This window comes from Tetranychus urticae, chromosome 2 (assembly GCF_039701765.1).
Source record: "Tetranychus urticae isolate SD_2017Ah chromosome 2, NJAU_TeUrti_SD_1.0, whole genome shotgun sequence".
In the NCBI taxonomy this organism is placed as follows: Eukaryota; Metazoa; Arthropoda; class Arachnida; order Trombidiformes; family Tetranychidae; genus Tetranychus; species Tetranychus urticae.
This window is the reverse complement of record NC_142959.1, coordinates 14,838,742-14,863,478: the sequence shown is the minus strand read 5'-3', so window position 1 is coordinate 14,863,478 and position 24,737 is coordinate 14,838,742. Positions and strand designations below refer to the sequence as shown.

The 24,737-nt window shown below is 31.3% G+C and overlaps 1 protein-coding gene across 1 annotated transcript; it reads right to left on the bottom strand.

The window, feature by feature from the left end:
* Positions 1-22: 22 nt before the first annotated feature.
* Positions 23-24,353, bottom strand: LOC107366973 (uncharacterized). Its single transcript, XM_015934624.3, has 6 exons — positions 24,123-24,353; positions 7,914-8,026; positions 4,174-7,813; positions 2,916-3,130; positions 2,085-2,309; positions 23-1,688 (listed from the first exon to the last, which is right to left on the bottom strand). The coding sequence occupies exons 2-6, from the start codon at positions 7,987-7,989 to the stop codon at positions 1,327-1,329; spliced, it is 4,518 nt and encodes a 1,505-aa protein (XP_015790110.2). The 5' UTR covers positions 7,990-8,026; positions 24,123-24,353; the 3' UTR covers positions 23-1,326.
* Positions 24,354-24,737: the final 384 nt, after the last annotated feature.

Here is a 24,737-nt window from a genome sequence, read left to right as displayed (position 1 = left end):
CAAGGTACAAAAACTGTTTAGATTTTTCAAGGTTTGACAAAATTGTTCATTTATTTACAACTCAGTTGACCAAAAAAGGATTTATTGTACAAAAATTTACATTAAAAGTTAGACTAGTCTTGATCTAGAAAAATAATATACAATTTGATTCTCTCTATTAAATTAGTTTAGACAATTACATTGATTTGTTCAAGTTTAAAGCGTATAAAAGGAACAAAAATTTTACCAAATTGTGTTAACCATAAAAAAAAGGAGATCGAAAGCTAATACAATGTATTATGATCAAAATTGAAACATAAATCATGCCATTACCTTTCACATTTGTCTGATATGTAAGAAGGAAAATAAGGTAAAACATGTCCACAGTAATGAGAGGTAAATTGTCATTAACAAGTCATCATTTTTTTTTCTTGGAAATCATTTCTGATTAAGGTATTAACAATATGATAAACAAGAAGCCTTTAGGGTTTACAAAGAAAAATGGATAATAAGGTAAAATAATATACATTAGGATGAAGATGGGTAAAGTAAAGGTAAGAAGTTTGTGGCCACAACAAGGAAATAAGGGAAAGGGAAGAAAAAGGTTGAAAGGTTTTGATATGTGATGTTATATAATACAATAAATCAAATGATAGAAGACATTATATTGCTTGAAGCTGGAAATAGCTCGAGAAGAGAGAAAGCAAAAGATTTCCTTTGAGAGTAAGTAAAAGCCAATGTCTGGAAAAGATGAGATCTATCATCATCTATGAACATCAATGTATCCATCTTCATCTCTACCATGATTGAAGGTCTTCAGGCTTGACTCTGTTTATAGTTCATCCTATCATGATGAGCTTCTTCAAGGGCCAACTTGGGACGAGTGAGCTTTAGTTTTAGCTTGCACAAGATGAGGTTAAAGGTGAAACAAAAATGAGAATCAAAACTAATTTGCAAACAGAAGTACAATTGTGCATTAGTTTTAAGGAGCAACAGCAACAAAGAGGCACAAAATTTTGATACAAAATCTGGCTCCTTTCTTTAACTATTCAGCCTCCGGGGAAAATTTGGATTCTGTTGGTTTCAGCAGATTATATTTCGGTACAATGTATATTTCAATGAATATCAGCTTTCCATTGGAAACAATTGCAAGAGAAATGATTGAGGTAATCAAATGGTTTCAATTTTCGCAGACAAACATGATAAATTTGGATGATGAGTTGAAGGAGGATAAAAAGAGGGCAATGAGTTATTTTAGCTGCGAGTTCATCTTGTGTTTGCCATTTTTTAACAGTGATGGTTGATTGTTTTCCTAAGGATTGCTTTTGATAATCAACTGTAGCCAACTCAGCTAAGTCCAACCATAAATAAGTAAACACTGTATTGTAATAGAAACAGTTGAGCTAATGATAAATTGGTTGAACAGCAATTGCATCCAATGTCTTGAGGGTAAAGATCGAGTAAAGGAATACTGGGCAAGTTAGCCTTTGGCCTTAAATCGATTGAAATTATTGAGATATTCCGGTTCATTATTGATTTGGTTGGATATTTACAGGTCATTAGGCGAGCTTTTGATTCAGTCGATAAAAAAGTGTCATGATTTAAAAGGTGAATTTTACGAGTCTCTTTCAGCCATTTACGAAGCCAAGAACCTAACCAGGTTATATCACAGGAACAGATTAAAGGATTATCTTCCAATAGCAAACCACCTAAAAAACGTAAAAAAGCAAAATGATATAATTAAACATTTGAAAATAGGCTTATTATTGAGTCCAAATTGGACTAAATACTATTGATTGATGACAATTCAACTGTTTTTTGGTTGATTCGTGTTCACTATAAAAGGGTGATTTAATATCGTGATCAATGTCATTAGACACAATTAGCAATTGGGAAGATGCACAGGAAAACAACTAAAAAACGATTCATCAAAACCCTTTTGAAAATTGGATTAAATGAAAAGGTTAAAGTTGATTAGTGAATAAGCAACAATTAAACTTTACAATGATATTGTTAATGATAATAAGCTGATATTCCTGTGGTTAGCAAGAATTGAATCAATCAACCTTTAAACAGATGACAAACTGGTTAAACATTTTGCTTGCCTGATAATGTTATGCCATTTGATGAGAAAGGAACATGAAATGGAAATGAACTTTTAGTTGCTTCAATTGGCTGTAAAATGTCGAGATTAAACTGTGTTAGCTGATTTCGCCGTAAATCAATGGTTATATGACGAATATCATTAAGATATCGAAGTAACCCAGTTGGAAGGACAGATATATTTGTATCAACGATTCTCAATACCATATCAGGTCGATGGTGAAGTCCTAATGAGAGAAGAAAAAAAGATTAAAATGAATGATTAGTTGAAATGATATCAAGTTGGAAAGGTTGAACAAGAAATAATGACAATGTTATTAATAAATGTAAATTGTAAATGTCTAAATGAATTGGAAAGTTAATATTGACTTGTTGGGAAACAAAAATGCCATTAAGGGTCAACAAGGGTCTTGAGGTTGAATTTGAGAGCTAAAAGTTCATTATAACCTTTTGTGGTGTTAAATTGAATAGGAAATGGAATGAAAAGAGGTATAAGGAGAGTTGTATTATAATAATGAGAGAAAGAGAAAGAAACAAAAATCGATTTAAGAAGGTAAAAGTCTCTACGATAATCAAGGTTTAATGTATCAATAAATTGTTATCCATTTAGAGTTAAGGTCAATTTAATTTGATTGCTTGATCCTTGACTTGGACATGAAGAGAGGAACAAAAGTAAACTTCAAGAGTCAAAATTAATCTTCAACATAAACTGAACAAAATGAATGAGATTTGGAGGTTAAAAAAGATAGAATAAATTGAAGTGTATTGTATTTCATTAATGAATAATTATCATTAAGGAATGGTCAGGGGAAAAGGAATAAATTAATATTTACCAAGAAATGCATCAGGAAGTATTTTCTTCAGTTGATGTCCAGTAATGATAAGTTGACGCAATTTAGATCCGAAAGCCCATTGAATTTGATGTGATAAAATGGGTTCTTCAACTTGGATCAAAGCACTTCTCAGTGACAATGATTTAGTCAATAAATCGGCCAATCTAAATGATCTGACTCGAGGATAAGTTGAGGTTGCAAGATCAGTTAAATATCTGAAAAGAGAAGAAGAATCAAAATTAATTTCAATGATAAATTCAACTAATCAACAACCTAGACTCAGTTGAAAACATGTTTTGTTTTTGTATGACAACACTTTTAAACACTCAGATAAACTTGGAAACATTTTTGCTTAAATTTTCAATTTCGTTTCCCTCTCAATGTGTTATTCAAATTGTCAATTGATTTTGCACATCTTCCTACAAATGAATAAAAAGCAGAATAGGAAGAATAGTTGAAAGGTTAAAGATGATGTATCCTTTCATTATCATCATCTTACGATGGTTGACAATTTGCAATTCAAAAAAGTTAATGTAATGGTTTGAAACAGGTTGCAGGTAATTTAAACGACCCTTTTCTACCAGCTTTTAATAGTTTGCTCTTTTTTGTTGTTACTCAATTGTCAATTTGCAACAATTTAAACAACAAGAAAATGGATGATTTAAAATGGTTTTCAAATTGTTTGCCACTCACTTTCATCGGTTGACAATTGTAGTTAACTTGTGAGAGAGGAACGATCAGAATGATTATTGATTTTATTCCTGTTAAAGGCGTGTAAATCGATTGGAAGGAAGGTTGGAGAGGAGGATGGAGAGGAGGTGAGAGGAGGTGAGAGGAGGTGAGGATCAATTGAATGAAATGGAAGGTGAAAGGTTATTTTTCATTCTGATTGAAGTCACAAATTGATTGGTGAAAACAAATATAAAACAAAATGATAAATTGATATCTTAAAAGGTTTAGACAAAAGTCTAAAATTGATTAAAACATTTTACAAGTATATTGTTTTGTATTATAAAAATGTTTCCAAATAATAAATCAACTGTAAATTGGTAAATAATCAGCTCAAATTATATTTGCAACAATTTCAATTGAAATGTTTGAATAACCATTTTTTACGAGTCTAATTGTTGACCATTTATTGGTAAAGGTTTGTAGAATGTTCAATGTTATTGTTTAATGTTACTTTTTTGGGTAGTTGATTTGAAATGGTCAATTGTTTTAGGATAAAATTAATGGTTGAAAATTGTATTACACTTACTTGAGACTATTGAACATCCTAATATCGATATAACGAAGGGATAAACTTCGTATATCAATTGTTTTGAGCTGTTTAAATGGTGTGAAAGATGATGAATCAAGATTAGAAATGGGATTACCGGATAAACTAAGGGTAATCAAGGATCTCAGGAGTCCCAATTCCTCAGGTACAACTGGTAATTCATTGAAAGATAAATTAAGATGAAGTAAATTGGGTATATCAGATAATATTGAGGATGAAATGTTGTATAAAACATTATGAGAAACATCAAGGTAAATCAAATGAGTTGATTTGATGGCTGGAATGGTTGGAAGAGAGCAATTTTGAACATGTAAATATTGAAGAGCTGAAAATGTAATGGTTTCTCTTTTGTTTCCTCCTGTTGATAAACTTAATTGTTTCCTATTATTACTGGTAAAATCTCCATTTATTGGGTTGTATGAGAGATCCAAATGTCTGAGTTTGGGTAATGTGGATAAAAATACGAGGCTTTCATGGAATTGATGTAAATGGTTTGATTGTAAATTAAGATGAATTAAATGTTGACAGGAATAGATCTCACTAGGGATTGAATAAAAATGATTGTCAGACAAATCGAGGTGAACTAAGGTTGAAGATATTCCAAAACATGGCCAATTCATGTCCATTATCAATTGTCCAGGTGAGTATTCAGGTGTATCTTGATGATCATTATGAGTATGCTGTTGATGATGGTGATGATTATGATTATGATGATGGTGATGATGATGGTGTGAAGGATGATTATGCTTACGAGCAGAGGAAGTAGATGGTAAAGATGATGGTTTAAGAAGGGTTAAAGATGAAAGATGATTGCCTTTAAGGTTAAGTTTGGAGACTTTGGTACCATTAAAGATGGTAGGATGAATAATGTTGATGGCATTATAACTGAGATCAAGTATCATCAAGTTAACCATGGATGAGAAAATTCGACCAAATGGAACAATATTGGTAATATTGTTATACGAAAGATCCAAAAAGATGAGATTCTCACAGCAAGAATGGTTGCTTGAAGAAGAAGAGGTAAAAGGTGATGTTGATGGTGTAAAGGATTGATTTAATTGAAGATCAGGTAATTGTGAGATTAAATTATTGCTCAGTGAAAGGCTCATCAATGATGTTAAATGGTGAAACGAATCAACTGGAAAACTGGTTAACCCATTATGGTTAAGGTTAAGAGTTACAAGGTTGCCTCCAATTGCTTTGCTAATATTTGTATTTAACTCGGTTAAACGGTTATAGCTTAAATCGAGAGATCGAATTGGTAATCCAACCTTTCTCTTAATTCCAATAGGTTGATCAGCGGGTAAATTGTTGTTCATTTCTTGGCTCAAATCATCGTTAATATTGACTTCGTTTGGTACAGTTTCATTGGTTGCATTATTACCAGCACTATCCGGTAACGTGGGTGTGGTTACTGGTAAAGGAGTCACCAATTTTCCTGGTTTAACGGTTGTCGTTGAGGTTGTAGTTGATATTAATGTCTCAGATCCATTGACCCATCCATTAACATTGAAATCAGCAATCAAATCAAAATTGGGTTCACTTACGTAAATATGGCTGAGCTGGTTGTGAGAGACGTTCAAATTAATACCAAATGGGTTGCTTAAATTTTTGGCGGCCAAAGAAGTTGGTCTAATATCACTAAATGAAGAGAAATCAATAAATTTCAATTGATTTTCTTGTAAATGTAAATTAACCAGATTAGAGCAATTCACAATTATCCGTCGATCATCCAAAGATCCAAGCTGATTACGGGCTAAGATGAGCGTCTGAAGCATGGGCAGGTTATTGAAAGAGGTTTCCTCCAATTTAGTCAGCTGGTTACCCCGTAAATCAATGGTGACAACTTGTCCAAGGGAATTGAAGGTTTTACCACCAATTTGGACTAATTTGTTGGAAGAGACGACAATATTTCTCAACTTTGTATGCACGGAACCGTTAAAAAGTGAAATTGGCAAACTCATCAGCTGATTCCCTTCCAGATCAATGTGAACCAATGATGTCAACTCTTTGATGTTATCAAGTGAGTCACGATCAATTAATCGATTGTTATCCAATTCAAGTAACTCCAGTTTAACCATTGAACGTAAAGTTGAAAATAATTGACTTCCAATTGAATAGCTCAACTCTAATATGGTTAAAGATGATCTCAATGGGATTAAAAATTGTCCATAAGTGGATGAAGTTGTCAATAAATTATTAAAACCCAACCTCAACTCTCGCAGGTTAACTGTATTTTTAAACGCATCAGGTGAAATAAATTGTAACCCATTCTTGGACAGTGAAAGGGACAACAATTTAGCAGACCATTTACCAAATGAATCACCATTTAATTTAATTATCTCATTGTCGGCCAAATTTAATCGTATCAGCTTTCTAGTTGTCGATAAAGCTTGAGTTGGAACAGATTTCAATTGATTGCAAGATAGATCAACCATTTGAAGTTCAGATGAAGAATTGGAAAAAAAAGATTGACCCATGAAAGACAATTTAACTCCCTTTACCAGTAAATTGGTAAGTCGAGTTAAACCCTTTAAAGGTTGACCCATCAAACTAATGGCTGGATTAAAGGAGACATCAAAAACTCTCAATCTATTTGAGAGTAAACTATTTTCAAATAAATTTTCAGGCAAATTGTTGAGCTGATTATTTGCCAAAGATAATCGATCAATAATTACCCATTTAAAGGTTAACTCGTCAATGGTTGCAATTGAATTGAAATCGAGCAACAATTCCCGAATATGAATGGCAGTTTCATTGGTTTGTATTAAATCATCGGAATCATCATCAGGCAAGTGTTGAACAACCTTTGGATACAACTTGGAGACTCGCTTGTTGTAGGTTGATGACTTTAGTTTACTCAATGGTATAACAAACTGATTAGACAAACTGGTTAACAGATTATGTGACAAATCAATTAGTTCAATTGTTTGAACAGTTAAAGGCCAATAATTGGGTAAATTGGCAATCAAGTTACCTCGAAGGTTTAACCAGCGTAATTTATTAAGACTCCATAAAGGTTCACTTGGAATCTTTTCAAGTAAATTGTTGGCTAATGAGAGTGATGTTAATGAAGATGGAAAGGGTTTACCGTCAATTGTTGCTATCCGATTGTTGTCCAAATCAAGTGACTGTAAACTGGTTATCGAGTTGAATATTAAATCGGGAATTGTTGTCACCAAATTATCACTAATAATTAAATTACGAAGCTCTTTTAATGAAGATGAAAATAAATGTTTCCATTGGTTTAAATTTAAATTTGTTAATCTATTTGATTTAAGGCTTAACCATTGTAATGAGGTTAAACCTTGTAATGAAGGTACATTATTAAGCTGATTGTAACTTAAATCAAGAGTTGTTAAACTTGATTGGGTTCCATTAAAGGCCATTGGTTCAATGGTCAACAGTCCACATCGTTTAACTACCAATGAAGAGACAAGGGTTAATCCAAGGGAATTGTTGAGTAAATATTCAACATCAGGACTGTTGACTATATTTAAACGGTAAATGTGAATATTATCAGGTAATTTAGGAATACGATTGATTGTAAGTCCAAGGCAATTAACTTCCCTGATGGGACTTGTTGTACCACTACAAGAGCATAGTTTATTGAAATCACCTGAAGCAAAGTGTTTGGTTGACAAAAAGGGACAGAATGTTAATTGTGATTAATGGAAAAGTCAAATAATGAAAAGTACAAATAAAATCAAAATACTTACAAGGGACTGTGTTGACGACACAATTTACTGTTGCCATTGAAATAAACAACGTTAATCCAATCAACTGTTGATACATTTTGATATAAATCTAATTTGTGATTCTGTGATTAAACCTGAAACACAAGAGTCAACAATAACGTTAACTTGATTAATATTGATAAACAAGAGCAAATTCAAATGAAATAAGGTAATATTATACAAAGCAAAATTCACTCAAGACTTTACCCAGACTTTATCCAACTGACATAAAGGCTTTACTAGGCATGCCAATAAAGTCGTATAAAAATTATTTTCTCGAAGACTTAGAACTTTTATTTTTTAGATGATCAATATTCAGGTCTACTAGGTTTTGTACACAAGCGGACAGATCTTTGATGGTAGCCCGATATCAATAAACGGACTTAAGAAATTTGCTAAAAATTTTTCTCTATGAAGATGTGAACATTCAACTCAACCGTCAAAGACAAAATTTTTGACTCGATCAGGATTAACTCAGCTTCTAGAGCACTTTAAATGAAATTTTCCATGCTCTAACCCTTTAAGTGTATAAGAATAGCGATTCCGAAAATTTACTGAAAATTTGAAAAGAAACAAATCACTCCAAGAACCCGATTATTCAGTTTCTAGTGCATTTCCTTTTTCTGGTCAAACAAATGAATTGATTGACCTTTTTGATGGTTTAAAATACTTCTTTGATCTTCATCAGCTTTTGATCATTACTTTAAACTAGTAATGAAAGATAATTTGAAAACTAATTGAACCTTATTTGTCTGAAAGTGACATTGATGCTGGACAGTTAACCAGAGACAATGATTTATGAATTTGCCTTTAATTAATAGATTTGAAAAAGGCTTTTGATAATGTTTATTTTGATTAGAATTTTAAAATTCAAAAGTAAAATGAAAAACTTTGCAAGTTGTGAATAATGTTGAAACTTTTGATCCTCATGAGCTTAAATGAAAAGAAAGTGGAAAACGAAATTGTCTGAAAAAGTGAATGAAAAATAGGAAAGTAGAAAGTTTGGCGAATCAAGAAAAGTTCATGATTATCATGATAAACTCACAATAAACTCATAATAATAACGACGAGAAAAGGTTATAAAAATGATGAGGCGAAGAAGAGGAAGAAAAAACAGTTTACATGATTGTGATGAAAGAAAATACAAAAAAAAGGTTAAAGAGACTAAACTTTTTTCTTGTTTTCATTTTTTTGCCCATTCATTTCATACAGAAGCATGAAATAACTTTCTCATTGTCCAACATGATGTTCCCTCATGAAACTAAACTTTTCGCACTTTTTCAAAACTCCTTCAAGTTTGATAAGTTGATCCTTGAAAAGAAGCAAGTAGAAGCAAAAAAAGTCAACAAAAACAGAGACACTGAAAGATGCTTACTTATCATCATTATCACCATCATCATCTTGTAAGCAATCTCATGAAATCCCATGAGCAGGGAGTTGGAAGGCACATCACTGGGAGTGAAAATGATGGATATAAAACTTATGAAAGATAAAAAGTTGATCATGTATCAAGTGACCAATATGAAGAAGCAAAGGCAAAACAAAAAAGTTTTCAACATTTTACCAAATCTACGAATCAAATGACAATTGTATCAATATCGCTTAATTGTTTCACATTGATTAAAGTGAATCGAGAATCATGACAAAAAAGTTTACGATCTTTGATTATAAAAGTGATTTCTCATGAGTAAAAGTTGACTATTTACCATTTTATGTTGCTTCAGTTTATGAGTTTACCATGAAAGTTTAGGGGAAAAAGTAATTTCAAATGTTATCCAATCATTGAAAATCCAGATCAATAGCAATTGGAAACAAAAACAGTCAATAATGGAAAATGGATTTTCATCAAAATTTTCAACATTCCCTTCAGGGTAAACTTGTTCGCATTGAACATTTCAAATAAACTCTACTGGGCATCATTTATCCAATTTGATTAACTTTTAAAATTAACCTTTTTCAATTCATTTTTGTTCAGTTCTGATTTGAAAAAATTTTCCTGAAAATACCTTTTTCTCTGAGGTTGTCTTTAAAGGTAAAAAAACTATTAATGTTGAGATAATTAGCATTCTGATATTAAGGCTACATTGATCAAGTTAATGATTAACAAAAAGCCTTCTACTTTTCCGTTTATTCATTTTTTGATGTGCAAAGGAAAATGTTGAACCAATAATTGTCACTTGTTAATTCCACTTGATATTATCATTATTATTGATTATGATTACTGAATGGTGTTAAGGTTGGTTGTATGATGAAAAAAGATGAAACTTTCATCAACAAATTTTCCCGTCTTCTTTCCCATTCAACTTTATCTTGCAGCTTAGAAGTAAATCCTCATTTCAAAGTTTACTTTCACATCTTCTTTTTTTCTCACTTCCAATGTTATCTTTTATCATGAGCATCATCTTTTCCTTCCCATTGATGCATAACTTGAAACTAGCTCTAGATAATTGATGAAATACTCAGTTGATTCAAATGCAAAAAGATTAAGTTCAAGTCTAATTAAAAGTGTACAGCTTGCAAGGTGAATTTGCCTTTAATTTCTCAACTTTCTCAATCTTTTTCTTTCACTCTTTTCGCTTTTAATTTGAACAAAATTTCATTTCAATTTCTCTAATTTGATTGACTTGTTTTTTGTTAATTAATTTTGTATCAACAGTCTTTGAAAGGTTCATGATAATGTGATGAGGAAAACAAATGATAGTAATAATGTTTGGAAGCAAAGCGATGGGGCAAAAATTGTTCAATGATAATCTGATTACTTGATTAACATTCTAATGGCATGTTTATCATTCTTGGTGCGTTCTTGGATTCAATTGTTTCACGTCAATGATTATCATGAGGCATCCTGATTGATTGTAAACAGTTAATAAGACAAAATTCAAACAACAAGAAAATGATGAAGGGAATGAAGCTAAGTTTTCATAATGGTTGGTCGAGAAAAAAAAGGAAAGTATTAAAAGGTGAAGGAAAGATGAATTGGTAAAGAGAAGAGATTTAGGGAAAGAAATGATGGAAATGATGATGATGATGATGATGATGATGATAGGATGAGGAGAGATTCACATCTATATTTATGTGTAAAGGATCATTGAGCATTTTTGGGGTCGAAAAAATGAGAATCCAAAAGAGTAGCCAAATGATTGTAGGTAAAGCTGTGCAAGAAACTTTTCAGATTATAATGTAGCAATAGATTGAGTGATTATGAATGTCCGTTAAATGTTATTCAAGTGAAATGTTTATTGTGATCAAATCAACTGTCAAAGCTACAAGCCATCAAATCATCATATAATTCACGATTGAAGTCAGAGAATGCATTTTATCAGCTAGACAGTTCACAAATGAACAAATTGTGAAATCTAAATAAGCTTAAATCATGGAATACCATAATGCATAATTATAACACTTTTCAAGACTATTCACCCAAGATTTAATGGGCTGTGCGACGAGGGACTCAAAGGCTGAGGAAGGCATAATAAGCTAAAGTTAATTTTGTTATTTTTTTGTTGCCAATAATTAAAGAAATCAGAAATATCGAGGAAATTGTATTTTTAAAAACTTGAGCTTAAAATTTTTATATTCGAGGTTTACTGAGAAATAGATTCGGCCAGTTTATGGAGTGTTATTTATTTGCTGAATAAAATATAGTACAAAAGGAAGTGACCAATGCAGTAAAATGCTTTGAATGGATTTTTACAATTACTTTTATTTCCTCTAAATGATTAAGTTTGAACATCTTTCCAGGACAATTAGACCACAAGTTTTTCCTAGTGATATGGTTCATGCCAAAGTCTTCACTAAATCAGTCAATCACTAGTAGTGACGAGTGGATAGTACATGAAAAAGTGTATTAAAGATACAGCAGAAAGCACACTTTTCGATGATTGCAATGACAAAACAATATCGAAGCTGTGCAAAGGGCAGAGACGTAACCAACGCATGATAATAACGGTCATTATATATCAAATTAAACAGCAAGAGTTGTTTAATCTTTGATCGTTTGAAGTGAAAAGTTAAGAAGATTTTTGAAAAAGATACGAGCAATTAAACATTTGTCTCAAACTTTCTACCCATAGGTTAGCTGAGATTTTGTTGAATCCATTTTCAGGGCAAAGGGTCAATATAGCGAAAGAAATTTAGAGAACATCAACAGTTAAGGTCATATTAGAGAGATTCAAATAAAGAAGCTCAAATTATTAAACTGATAAAGGAATAGTGAACATGCATTTCGGGTTTAGAGTTAGAAAGGGATACTTTTGTGGTATAGAACAGTGTGAATATCTTTGGCATTCAGCTATAATATCATCAGTAACATCGGTAAAGAACAATGATTTTAAGGGTTAGCAGTCTTTAGATACGGACACACAAAGTCTTAAAATCATTCACCGAAAATCAAATTTCTCGCTTTTGACTTTCTCTATTTGGCTTTCACTATTTTTTCATTCTCTGTTTTGCCTTCCTTGCTTTTTGTCTAGGTTTTGACCCAAAACCCATTTTCAGATATACCTGTTGAAAGAGTCAAATTTTCGCAAACAAATATTAATACATAATCGATTCAAACTCTGACTCGATTATGATGAATCAGTAGGCTTCCGGCAAATGTTTAATATAATCAAATAAACTTTAGCCATAATGTTAATCCTAATAAAATGGTCAGATCTTATCGATTTGTAGCTTCATTATAATGCAAAATAACCCGATGACGCCTCTTAAGCTTTTACTGATCAACTTGAACACACAGCTAACCCAATGTCAATCATGAGCCATTTCCCATCTAAGCTTGTGTAAATAAAAATTGTTTTAATTGAAATCTTTTCCAAATAACATTCTGATAAAATGTAATTCATTGCTGTTAAATCAGCCTCTAGTAAACCAAACTAATCAGAAAATTTCTTCTCCAATAATAATACAAAACAAACCGATGAAGCCTCTTCAGCATCAAACAAAAAACTATGAAACTGTTAAGGCTGCTTGAAAAGACAGTTTAATTTTTATACATCAAATCAAGTCAAATTAATGGCCAGAAAATTGAGTTTTGGTGATTCCATGACCAGCTTTTTTTCCAGTTATAGTCTTGGATTGTTCAAGTGGATTTATAAAGTCCATTATCAACACAAGACTCAAAGATTCTAGTTAATATTCACCCTTTTCGCCTTCACTCAGAGAAGGTGAATCAAGTTTTTATCAATATTTCCTTTTCAACATTTACCATGCACAAGATTGTCTCGAGATATTTTAGCTCAAGAATCCATCTTAACCTGAGCCGATCAAATGATTTCTTGTTAACTTGCTTTTCTTACTCCTCATTCACCGATCATTTGATAACCTCGTGATCAGATTTATCAATGTAAAAGGCGAAAACAAAAATATTGAATATTAAAAATGAAACAAAAAAGGCATTGAAACAGTTCATTCAAATAAATACATTTGATTTTGTTTCCACTTGTCACTTGTAAACCTTTTATTTTGTTGAAATACTTCATTAATATTAAACTCAATGATAATGTATTATTCATGTTGCCATTTTGGCTCTTCACGCTCAACATAAATGCATTCATTCACACATTTGATTGTTGCAAATGCATTTAAATTGATAATACAAAAAGTGGGAAAAAAAGTTATGAACCACTTGAATTGCATTTACTCATTTGTACCATTTTTTCATCAAAAAAATGATTACATTTCAAAACGCGCTTTTAACAGGTTAATCAATCATTTAGCATTTGATTATCAAAAGCAAAAAACTCAATTGAAAAGACAATTAATTCAGTGAAAGTTGACGCTTTAACAGGTAAACAAACAAAGCTAATGAAGTTGTCAACAAGCTTTGGTAACAATATGATTAGTAATAAATGTTTACCTAAAAGATTACAAGAATACCTTCAAAGGTTCAATCGAATCAAATCATTTAATCTCACAAATGGTGTTAATTGTGCCTTGAAGCAGCAATTAGTGAAAGATCGACTTTAAATTTTCTATCAATTCTATTGATTGCATCTTGACTTTGCCTTTTATTGTTACCATTTGGACACAATCAGGTGAAACCAATTTGATTGTTCGTGTAGCCAAATCTCATTATGAATATATGAAGACAACATTAACCATGTTTCATTGGATATTGGTTCATCCCTTTATCCTAATAATGGTCAGTTGATAAGTTAATAGACTGAATATTGTTCTGTTTTCTTTGTTAATCACGAGAAACTAAATTATCATCGGTTGATGATCACATTGAGAAAAATGGGAAAAAAAGAAGAACCTTCAATGGGTTCGATTCAATGTCATTTCTCAGTTAATCAGACTTCATTAGGAGCTTTACTTTTTCCTTTCCTTCATCATCATTCCTTTCTATTTACTTTATCTTCATAGTCTTTCTTCTTCTTCCATAGACTCTTCATCAGCATTCATCTTCACCCGCAAGGGATTGTAAACTAAATTGGTCTTTCAATTGATAATAATTGTTTTATCCCATTCTGTTACTTGTAACATTCAATTGGCAAATCAACAGAAAAAATATTACCAAATGAAAAGACCAATGATGAGAGCTATTTTTTTGCCCTGTTTGGTTGGTAAAGAAAAGGATTCTTGATTGAAATGTATTTAACAATTTATCATCACCATGATTTGCTGTTGCAGAAATGATAAGTTGAGCGGTTAATTGTTGACTAAACGTGATCAGTTTAACCAAACAGTCAGCTAAAATAGAAATTGGAAGACGAAAAAAACCGAAGACGAACCATGTATAAATAGAAAGGTAAACAGATGAAATTAAAGAAGAAGATAATTGTGAACTTCTCATGAGGATTGATCAGGAATCGACATGAAAATACAAGAGACATTTGAATTCATCAAGCTGGTCAAAAGAGGCGAATTGAAAAAAATTATCAAATCTCTCATTAATACACGACGAGTCTCCATCAAAACTCCAACCTTTATTTAACCCTCCCAAGAGCTTTTCCCTCCCAGTTGATCCTTAAACTTTTCACTTGCATCTTTCAACCTAAACCATGTAATAACATTTAAAGAATTGCTGTTTACTCAGATAATCCCAATTTTCTGGATTATCAAGAACTTCAACAGTTAATTGGTATAAACGGTACCGATGGATAACTATCAATAAGAAAAGCTCTTGTCAAGGAATTGACCAAAACTCACAATTTCGACCTTTTCTTATCATCTTTTGCAGTCACATTTTGTCGCCTTGCAAATAGACTCTACATCCAATTGTATTGCAGTTGATAAGTTTTCTTTATTAGAGTTAACAATTATCTTGATCATCGACTTTTGGACTTTTCTTTTGACTCTATTGATAAGTCTCTTTGAGGGTCAAGTTTTGATGGTCATTTTCATCTTTTCTGTTGCATTTTTGTACAACAGTAAATCTAGTTGGATTGACCGATGAAAAGCCATGAGAGGTTTAAAGATCAATCAAAATATGGTTCAACAGATATTATTGTTTGACTTGAAAGGCTAATCAAACTGACACTGGAGGAAGGTGAAGACTCATCAAGAACAATTGCTCACGGCATTAAACCAGATAACAACAATAGCAACACTAATAATAATGATAAATCTAATGAAACTTTTTTCTATTCATTTGTGGTTAATACTCTGGAGGCTCGGCAACAATTGCGATTAAAAGGCAATCTTGGTAAACAATGTCTAGTAATCAACACTTGATTCAACTTTAAACATTAGCTTTTTGTTTGAACTTTTACAAAAGAAAAGAGAAAAAATATCAAAAATTGAATGAAATTGATCAAAATTAATCATTCATTGGTAAATTATTTTACACAAAATAAATTGGAATCGCAAAAATAGCAAAAGTGATTGAAAAGACTGGAAAAGCAAAAGGAGAAAAAAAATGAAACAAAAGATTTGATTGAATCAGTTTTTACCAAAAAGCCATTTGATATGAGAAAAGGGCTTCCAACTCAATATTGATTTCATGATGTAACCATGATAAAGATACAGCAAAGTGGAAGATGAAAAAAAAGATTGCCAATAAAGACAAAGAATCGAAGGAGAAAAGTTTCCAAGATGCGGAAAATTGCGAATTAGAATCACGTTTTGATTGTTTCTTTTTGCTCAACATTTAGCTATGATAAGCTAAATAATAACAAGACAAAAAAAGGTTAAATAAATGTAAGGTAAAGAGAAACAAAAGATGCAGTTGATAGGGAAGAAGAAGGTAAAGATGTTCATGATAACTTGAAATTGTTGAGCTAACATGATGAGCAAAGGATGAAAATTGGTTGACAAACAGCATTTGTCAGCATGCTGAGGTAAACACGAAAACAAGTTGCAATGATTATAATGAATGTCGATTAATTATTCATTTTAATCTTCAAGATTAATGACAACTTGGCTTTACATTTTGGCCAATTTGCGCTTCTGTTAGTTGATAGTTTTGAGACTTTTTAGGCTTTTGAACTTGACTTTGATTCGGAACAATTGAACAACTCGAAGAGCAATAGCTTTTTACCATCCATGGCTCATTTTGGAGTGATAAATTGTTGATATACAGTTAAATTGTTCACATTATTATTAGTTTCACTTGCAAGCTGTTTCAAGTTTACATTTAAATAAATTGTTTGGACTTAAATGATCAACAAGAAAATATATATCATTATATTTGTTGAGCTGCTTTTTTTCCATAACTTTTTCTTCTCTGACCATTTTTTGGGTTAAAATATATTTAATATTCTGTTGACATTCTGAACATTCCAAGTGTTTTTGATTCATTTTTTTCACTCCAACTTTCCATGAAACTCGATATGATGAAAGGTCAAGGGAATAACAATAAATGGTTTTTTTAGAAATTTTCATTTTCTTTTTTGATTATTTACAGTTTTCTCAATGATATTTCAATTTCAACACTTTGAATGAATCCATCTTTTTGCCTTTCAAACATTGACCATTGAAGGTTGATTGATGTTCAACTTCAATTGTTCAATTAGTTTGGAGGGAAAATTGCAACAATTAATTGATTCACTTTGAGTTGATTATCGATTGAACAATTGACAGACTGTAATCAATTTGCAATCAAAAGGTAAAGCAAATTGAAAATTGAGTAAATTCACTTTGATCAGACTTGAGCAAAAGTCGTTTTCAACAAAATTGTCGATTTACATTACAAAATGTTCATTGTTTCATCGAAAGTGTGTTTGGCATGTTAATTAACAGGTGAAAATTGGATTTTTGCTTTCGATATTTAATAAACTTTGACAGACTCATTTCGACTGATTTATGATTAACCATTAATGCATGTTTTTGTCAACATTTCAATCTTTTGTTTTATTTTCCCATTTAAATGCATTTCTCATGTTTTCATTCAAAACTAATTATCATGAAATAAGCCAGTTAATCTGAATCATTTTCATCATTTTTCTCGTCAAAACTCAAAGGTGAAAAATGTCAGCCTTTTCTTTGCGCTTTTCAAACAATTGAATTAATGATTAAAACTGATCAATCACGAGAGTTAACGATGATATGATGAGTTATTGACCCTTTCGAACAAGTTGACCAAATGGTCAAAAGAGTTAAAAGAGATCCAAATATCCTTTTATTCAAGTGATACTTTATTGAATCTGTTTGAGCAACAAAATAATGGATAATCAATTGATTTTATCGACCATTCCAAGGCTTTCAAACTTGACCAGAGTTAGTAATTGTTTGTCAAACTCATCAATTTATCAACTCATAAGAACCTTAACTGATTAATTTTAAAAGACAAACAATGAAAATTCTGATAGTCTTGCAATTCCCTGAAGTTGATTTCAGAGTTTACTATTCATTTGAATTACTGTCATTGATCATTACCATTAGTAACCTTGAAATGTAATCTTGGATTTAGTCGAGTCCATTAAACAGATGATTCGAGATCAGATTACACTTCTAGATGGGGAATAATGAAAATGAATGAAAAAAGTTGAGAGAAGTCCATTTTGTTCTTGTTTTACCAGAAAATTCATGTTTAAATATTAATGTATAAACATTGGTTACATGATGGTTAATGATGAAAAAAGATGAAAAGTTGGGACAAAAAAAGCAGAAGCAAAATGATGAACATAAATAATGGCAAGTCATTGATAAAGTAATTGAACATTTTCATCTAAAGCTTTCAGCATTCAGGTTGAATGAAGTCTCAATTGTCGTTAAATATTGTACCAAAACAATGTTGATGAAACACATTGAATTTAATGAAACCCAAAAAACTACAAGATTGTGATTTCACCACGAAATCAATCTAAATGATGGAATTGTAATTTCACTTTTTCTCCTCATCTTTGTCTTAATGATATTAAACATCAATAATTGATTGATTTGATTGTGTTTGTACTGGCCAATGTACTGTTGTAGGTGTAAAGGCAAACAGTGTAACTTGCATTATTACATGTAGTAAGAGTTGTAATGATAGATATGTATTAATATGATTGGAAATACAGGAAGAACAGAAAATCATAATTTAATAATAATACAAGTGATATTGACATTGATTAACAATGTTTAGCTGGGACTTGCATTGCAAAATGAAAACCCATTAATAGTGAAAAGTTAATCAATAATAATCAGACATAGAAACTTCTAACACATGCTTTTACTTGAATAATTAATTACACTCTACATTATTATTGACAATCAAAGAATGTAATCATCTTTGGATCGTCAAGTAGTCATTAACAATTTGACTCTATTTTTGTGGATTTTTTTCGCTTTCTTTTCCATGCTGGAGTTTAATTTGTTGGATAATTTTCAATTCAGTTGCCTGAAACAATTGAAAAAGAGAGTTAACTTGAACTGCAAGTTGATATTGTAAAAGTTATTTTTAACTAAAAACAATTTAAAAGCATTGTAATGGTTTGAATGAGAATTGAAGATTACTTTTATTTGATTCAATTTTTGGGAAAATCAACTTCTTAATTGACATTTTGATTTTCAGTTAACGAAAAGACTTATTTCTTGAAGTAACAAGTTCAATTTAATGCCTTTTAACTATCAAATATTCAACTCAAAGTTTAATTGATTTGGTCTCGATCAAGTGCATGTTAAGATTAAAATGGAGAGCGAAAGTACTAGGAAAATTTATTTAGCAGGAACTTTTGGTATACAGGGTGGTCAAATACGTGGTTTTACATCGCTAATAACTTTTTTGCCTTTTGTCCGATTTTGTAAATACTTTCATGGATATGTGGTCAATTTGTTAAAATTTTGTTCACATTAATTTATATATTCATATGATCACCTTCACGGAGCAAAATATTGCAATCGAGTCAAAAATTTCACTTTAACCGCCAAAATAGTTAAATTTAAAATTCCACATTTAGGATTTAAGCTATCAAAATTGAAAGACATTGATTTTCCGAATTTCAAGCCTAAAAATACTCATCGAAATCGAGGAAAATCAACACCAGTTTGCCTTAAATTCAATCAAACAACGCAAACTTGACGCTTTTGTTGTCAGCGAAAATATCCAACCTGCGCGAAGTATCGTACATCATCAAGCTATTTTGTATTATACAGTGATTTTAAAAAGAAAACGAATGTACCTCAGAAAGTAGGAAATGTTTCTTAAAAACGATGAAATAGGGATAACAGATTAGTTCTTTGGTAAATATGAGAGCATATGTGTATAATAATTTTTACAATTATCTTCGGAAATAACTTGAGATGCTAACTCAACACCAGTAAACACCTCTTCTGGTGTTTTTGGCTTATACAACTTGGCATAGTGTTTTAATTGATTAAACATTTCTTCGATAGGGTTCAAGAAAGGTGAATAAGGTGGAAGAAAAAGCAAATTATGACCAGCGTTATCAATTATAGCTCGGACATCCTGAGCATGGTGAAATCTTACATTGTTCATAATTATTGTAGCACCAGAAATATTTTCATTATTTAAATGAGTTATCAATTGTTCGTATTCAACAAAATAACATTTTCTTTAGCTTCGTAAAAAAACAATGACCGATAAGCAATTGCAGCACAAATTAAGTAATTTTTTCCTCGTCTAGCTTTGACAGTCAATCGAGCGCGTTTACCTTTCTCTGCCCAACCTCTACTTAACCTAGCACCCAGTCAACCACTTAAGCTTGCGTATTCACATTTAAGGTGAGCACTAGAAAACAGGTTTTTTTAATCACGTATATTTATTGAAAACAAACACGCCTATTGATTGAAACGCCGCTGATATGCTTTTTTCGCTAATTTTGTCCGCGCCATTCAAAATTAAGTATACGCTTTAAATCATGAACTCACATGAACGCCTTAGAGTTTTGAATGCGGCGCGTTTGGATTCTTACGTTTTGAAGGGGGCGCGTTTAAGGCGGATCTAAACACGTTTTTCACACCTTATTCTATCTATGCTGCATTGTTCTGCATTTCAGCAGTTTTTTTTGAATTCTAATTAGAATTGAATATTGTTCGAATTCAATTTAATAAATTTAATTAAAACATTAAGAATTCTGAAATCGCACTCAATATGGAGGATACGAATGAAGAAATGGACTTTAGGTAAGTAAATGACGCCATTTGCTTTCAACGCCATTTGATTCATTTCTGGACTCATTTTAATGTTCACTATTTTTCATTTCATTACAGTTCATTCAACATGGATACTGCAAACAAATTATTTTGTATTGAGTGTTTTTCATCTCCCAACGAATTGCTCATCGCCGATTTAAGAATTGTGTGTACTGATTGCCAGGATTCTTCAACTGACACCATCCACAATCGTGTTCGAATTCATAATCAGAATTATTGCTTGATCCACGATGATTCTATCGCCAAATGGCAATGTAAAAAATTACCACATTTATATTGTGACATTTGTCACATAAATAATTGTTTGGCCTCCGAAAAATCAACATTCTTATGCGAACCGACTCCACTTTTTTTCACTCATAATAGTAAAATGTGTTTTCATTGTAAGAAATTCATTGCTGAATTTACATTGAGTGATTCGAATTCTCCTGTTTGCTATCGGTGTGCTGAATTTTTTTTCGCAACTTCCTCTGTGAAAAAAATTAATGAGAATCGGATTTCTGACACAAAAGTAAAATATTTACTGGTTCTACTACAATACAAAGAATTGATTCGAATGAACACATTGGTATTGGCTTTTCCATAATTTTATCCTTGGCCCCATCAAGGGTCAGTGTACAATCTTCATTTTACTATGAACGTAATTCATCAACAATCGATTGAGGTAATTTTTTTGGTCGATGACCATTAGGTCGCTTGAAGACACCGAACTTTTGAATCGATGAATTATTGTTCGCATTGACGGTCACACCAAAAGACTGAGCAATATTTTTATGAAATTTGCCTTGTCTATCGGCCTCAATAATCAATTTTTCACTATTTCACAAATCATTTTGGACACCGTTTCAAAGTCTGAATACTAACTAATTTTTCTTTGATTATTCTTCCCTAAATATACCTAAAATTTCACCCAAAATAACGAACATTCAAAGTAAATAAGAAACATTTCACCAAAGGTGAGAGAAAGATTAACAAAGAGCTAATCTTTTGATCCCCATTTCATCGTTTTTAAGAAATATTTCCTACTTTCTGAGGTACATTCGTTTTCTTTTTAAAATCACTGTATTATCAATCGTAAATTGATAAACATAACCAGCGAACAAAGCCATTACAGTTGATCTTATTATATTAATAATATAAAGCATGTGTTCAAAAAGTTACGATGCATCACAACTGAGCAAGAGTTTTATTATTTTCCAACTTACATGACTTATCAAGTTGTTTAATGAAAACAAATTGATGCTGATTTAAAAATGTAGTTCAACTCAATTGGTGGCAAGTTTGATGAAAATTGATTTGATTCTAATAAAAATTTGCGATTCAATTTTAAATTCATTGCAGATGAAAACATGAACATCATCAGAATAACTTCGTATTACAACAAAAGTCATAATATATTCCAATATACATTTAACTCAACAGTATTTGAACAGAACATTATTGGCCAAGTTTGAAAAGCTAGATTCAGTAGCCTCATGGACTGACAACAAGCTAATGATACAACTCGATGCTATTACGTGATCAATTTAAATTAGCGTTTGAAAGGAGTAAAAATTTGTACAAAAATTGATTATCCATAAACAAATGTACCAATTACAGTGCACATCATTAACTCTGCAAGTTGCTTTTTTTCATTTACCATTACAATTATAGTTGACAATAAATAACAACAAGTTTAAAGTAAAGTAATTAAATTGCATTCACTCAGTGTTGATACAATTCCTTAATGAGACTATTTGTCCTCTCACTGATCATTGATATCAAACAAAGCATCATCATCATTACAAGAATCATAATTAAAAGTCATTAATCAGACAAGTTATTTGTCTTCAATTAAGAAGTAAAAAATCAAAGCAAAAATATTGAAAAAACAATTGACTCAAACTGAAATAATGCGAGATAAGTTTCGATTAAATCAAGCAAATGAACAATTTAAAACAGTGAAAACGATTACTTTCTCAGAATTTCATTTCCTCATCCAAAGTTGTGTATTAAAACAATTTGGAAAGGAATTTTTCTTTTCCATTAAATCTATTAAAATGGGTGAAAAGAGTTTAATGAGGATTAAATTGTTGAGTTAAATACATTGAATGGCGTGAAAGTTGGCAATCAATAGTCAACAGTAAAGTTTGGATGAAAAGATGAAAACAAAACAACAGATTGAATGGCAAGTTTATTATATGTTATTAGCAGTTTCCTGGTCACACAATTTTTCACTATTATTTTGTATTATTACATGCTAAGGTAACAGTAAAATATGATATAATATATCTATTATAAGATTGTCGCATCCACTTGATAAATTTACTGCAACATTTTCACTCCCAGTCATTCCGTTGCTTCTATTTTTTTTGGCTTCTCATTTCTTCTCTTCTCCTGCCTTTCACCTCCCACCAGTTACAGTCTTATTATCATTCCCATCTTCACCTTCCTCTTCTTCATCTTCAACAGCTTCTTCCTTCATCTTCCCTTTCACTCTCTTCGATAATCACTTTGTTCAATTGCATTCACAATCCAGTCGCGCACTTTTCCTCTCCTTTACCAGATTAACATTCAAATCTTATCCTTTGCTCAACTTGAATTCACATTTTTATCCACTTTTTTCGCCTTCTTTTTCCTCTTCTTTTTTCCAATTTCATCTTCTTCTTCCACTTTAATTCGTCTGTCAGTTTCATCACAATTTATCATCATCTCCATCACCATCAATATTCAACAATTTAACGTTTAAATTGTCGTTAAAAAAGAAGGCAACTTGAAACAAGTTGGTGATTTTTTGGTACAAAATTGCAACTTAAATCCTCTCAACAACATCATCATTATCATCTTAAGTTGAACACTTAACTTGGTCACAATTTTAAAGACAGTTTAACCATTGTTTGTATCATTATTGTCTACATCATGACCATTTCAACTGTCCAAATGATTGCAACTGTGGGTCAAGAAAAGAGGTGAAATGCGCTTAGACAGAGAAACTCGTTTAAATGTTCATCAATTTACAGATCGCAGTCTAATAGACACACTTATTGTCTACCAGTTTTTTGTTAACCTTTCAATTTTTTGACACTTTTGACAACTCATTTGATGAGAGAAGGCACAAGAAAGAAAACTTTTTTCATCAGATTTAACCTTTTTTATCTTTCTGTTTAATTTTGTATCGTTATTTACTTGATACAATTTTGGGATTCCTATTCAGGTTATAGCTGCTGCCTTTATCATGACAGGTTGGGAAGGGAATAACTTTTTTAGGTAACATCAAAATAAGCAATTTTTCCCATTCTTACCCATTGGTAATTTATTATTAACAAAGGTAGAAATGGTTTCAAGTAAATTGACATTTTTTTCAATTTAACGGCAAAATTGTAAAGAAAATTTAAATATGGTAATTTAATTATCAATTCAGTTGAAAGATAACAATTGAGAGAAGTTATTGAAATGGAAAAATGGTTGAATTCATCAAAAAAAAGAATCTAACTTTAAGTCTTTTTAGATATTCAGTAATAGACTCATGTTTTCACCCGACGAGTTAATGCGTTTTGCTGATAACTGTTAAGAAGTTAAATAGACTTAAAAGATGGTTCAACTAATCGTGAATCTTGAGTGAAAATTAATCGGCTAATTTGGATTGAAATGGGTTAAAAGGGTTTCACTTACTTTACTCATGTGTTGAAGGTAACTTTGAGTTTGGTAAAGTTTTACTGGCTTTGATGTTATGTCCAAGTTTATTCAATTGGATGCACTTGTAGACCCTGGCACATTACAGTCAACAATTTAAATTTAAATTACCTTTATAAATATGCACAGGATGAGCCATTAGTTTGCTTGATTCTAATCACTGTCAATATTGAAAACACAAGTTGCTCTTACTAAAGTTGCTTTAACTCTGTTGCCTGTTTTGCCATCTCGACATTGTCCTTGCAATATTTTCATTTCTTATTTCGAAGCGCATGATTGTTTCTTGTTATCAACCCATTATCAAACTGAAGACAACAGAACATTGAAAAATAGGGGAAAAAGATGATTAAACACTAAGTTAGTTTAATTAACAAATCAATCAAAGTCATTAACCAGTTTGCATATTAACTCAAGGTGTAAACTTAACTGAAATTAATAACGGCATGCATGATATTAATCACCATTTCCAAGCGATCAAACCAATGTTTTATACAACATAAGCAATTCAAACACTGTTAAACTTGAGTGGTATAAATAAAAAAAATTGAATGAAGTGTGGACAGATTCAAAAGTTTCAGTGTTTTTAAAGTTCCT